Source organism: Palaemon carinicauda, chromosome 38, assembly GCF_036898095.1.
Source record: "Palaemon carinicauda isolate YSFRI2023 chromosome 38, ASM3689809v2, whole genome shotgun sequence".
Lineage (NCBI taxonomy): Eukaryota > Metazoa > Arthropoda > Malacostraca > Decapoda > Palaemonidae > Palaemon > Palaemon carinicauda.
Genome location: NC_090762.1, coordinates 55,839,435 through 55,841,760, shown reverse-complemented (window position 1 = coordinate 55,841,760; position 2,326 = coordinate 55,839,435). Strand labels below are relative to the sequence as shown.

Genomic DNA, 2,326 nt, shown 5'->3' with positions numbered 1-2,326 from the left:
TTCACCAAATGTACTATTTGTTCTTGGTTCAGATAGCCTATGTTTGTCACTCATGTGTCTTATGTTAACATTTGTTTCTAGTTCTAGGTTATTCAGGCATTCTTTTAGATATTTTGGTTAATTTTGGTTCAGTATCTTAAACGTTAGTAAGAGTAGCCTGTATTCTGCGTCTTAAGAGATAATGGTTTTATAATACTAGTAGTGTATCATATCATATTTATTATTAATACTAATTCTCCTGCAAGAAAATTGTAATACAGTAATAACAGCAAAACTGAGGATGATTTGATTCCCTGTTAGTATATTTTTTGGTTTTCCATTCAGTAATTTTTCTCGATGTACATTTTAATATTTTTTATACTGTGCTTTTAAAAATATTTATTTGGTTTATGCCCGAGTCAAGATCACTTATTAATGTCTTAACTCAAAGATGTTGAGTGGCTGTATTCCAGTTTTTTTTTTTTCTTCTTCTTCTATTGGGCTATTCATTTTCTTTTATCTGTCTTTCTCCCAGAAGGCCAACTGGTCGTATAGCTGATTTTAGTGTAATAACAAAACCGGTACTTAATGCATGTTCTTACTTGGTAGTGCACTACAAACAATTAGAATATGGATATTACACACACACACACACACATACACACACACACACACACACACACACATATATATATATATATATATATATATATATATATATATATATATATATATATATATATATATATATATATATATATATAAATTATCTCTCGATTTTAAAATACTGGTTCAAATAAGTTTTTTTTTCAATTTGATACGGATGAATGTAAACCAGTTAAGAATTCAAGATAATGCCACAATCTTGAACGTAGACTTCAGTTATATCTGTGGAACACTGTACAGCATTTGTCAAAATTTCCAGCCCTTCTTCGACAATTCCAAAGGCAGGGCTGCATACACCCGCCGGATGATCATGGGTGCTGATGAAAAACTGGGCACTCACGCTTGACCCTAAACCCCAGAACCCTCTGACGGTGCCTGCCACCCACGGCCTCTCATATTCCGGGCCCAGTTCCAGGCCGGCCACCAGCGCCTTCCCGCCATCACCATTATTGTATTCGTAGTCTCCTCCTCCGACATATTCATAAATTTTTCCTCTGTGGTGAACCTGGAATAACTTGGTGTTTGCGTACGAGACTCCCTTTTCACCTGCGCAAATCAGGGCGAATTGCTCGGCGCCCTTTGTGTCTGGGGAGAGGCGTATAATGAGTCTGCCTAAAGTGGCTCCGTTGGTTCCCAGTTCTAAGAATGTTTGTCTCGATGATGGATCCACCAGGGTTCGTGCCTCTTCGTACTGAGGAGTAAAAGAATAAGCAAAGTAAATATAATAAACAAACAATACTGCTGATTCAGATTATTTTTTTATGTCCACTTTGTTACCGTTATTCACGAATAAAGCAAAGATGTTTCGATACATATTGCGTGATTAAATTTCATTAATCTGTTATTTCATAATTTAAATCCAAGACAGATTTTAAGGCAGCCATTCTCACCTAATAAATTGTTCATAATTTTTATCAAGTGAACAAAATCATACATTTTCCAAGTTTTAACTCCCACGAAAAAGAAAAAGAAAATTTTTTTATAGATTAATATTGGCCATTTTCTGATTATTGTAATAAAAAATCGTTTAATATGAAACTAGAAGAAAATATTCCCCTGTATTAAATAAACATCTCTATATAGTATTTCACATTATACTTACATTTACTATACAAGCATCATCAGGTATCTGACAGTCCTCCATACGATGAATGCATAGCTTCCCATTGCTCAAGCTCACTCTTCCATATTTTGGCTCACTGGCGACCTGGTGTACGCAGTAGACGCTGCCTCGCTCAATTTGCTGTTTGAGAGGTCCCCCTATCTCCAGGAGATCTCTGGCCTTTAAGGGAAATCAGAAATAATGATAATGATAAACATGTGTTGACTATATTATAGCGTTACCTTGTCAATATTCCGAGAGAGAGAGAGAGAGAGAGAGAGAGAGAGAGAGAGAGAGAGAGAGAGAGAGAGAGAGAGAGAGACTTAACTAACAAATTTGAGCTATTATTGCATAGTTTGTTTACAATAGCAACACCCAAATAAAAACATAATAAACATAATAATGATGATAATTTGCATCTTTGATTTTAGGAACTACGACGTTATAATATGTAAAAAAGATAGGCCCTCAGCCATGTAGGCCTGGGTCTTCCAACTCTTCTAGTGCCTTCTAGAGCCCAGCTAAACGTTTGGTGGACTAACCTTTCTTGGGCGGTGCGAGGATCATGCCCAAACCATC

The 2,326-nt window shown here is 35.9% G+C and overlaps 1 protein-coding gene across 6 annotated transcripts in view; it reads right to left on the bottom strand.

Annotated features, from left to right (window-relative positions):
• Positions 1-734: 734 nt before the first annotated feature.
• LOC137630203 (peptidyl-prolyl cis-trans isomerase-like) overlaps positions 735-2,326 on the bottom strand; it is a 16,910-nt gene continuing 15,318 nt past the window's right edge. For all 6 annotated transcript variants that reach the window (XM_068361651.1, XM_068361652.1, XM_068361653.1 and 3 more), the window contains 2 exons: positions 1,748-1,927; positions 735-1,336 (listed from right to left, as the gene is read on the bottom strand). In XM_068361651.1, the coding sequence (XP_068217752.1) occupies positions 818-1,336; positions 1,748-1,927 (699 nt within the window). In that variant the 3' untranslated portion in view covers positions 735-817. The remainder of the gene's footprint in view (positions 1,337-1,747; positions 1,928-2,326) is intronic.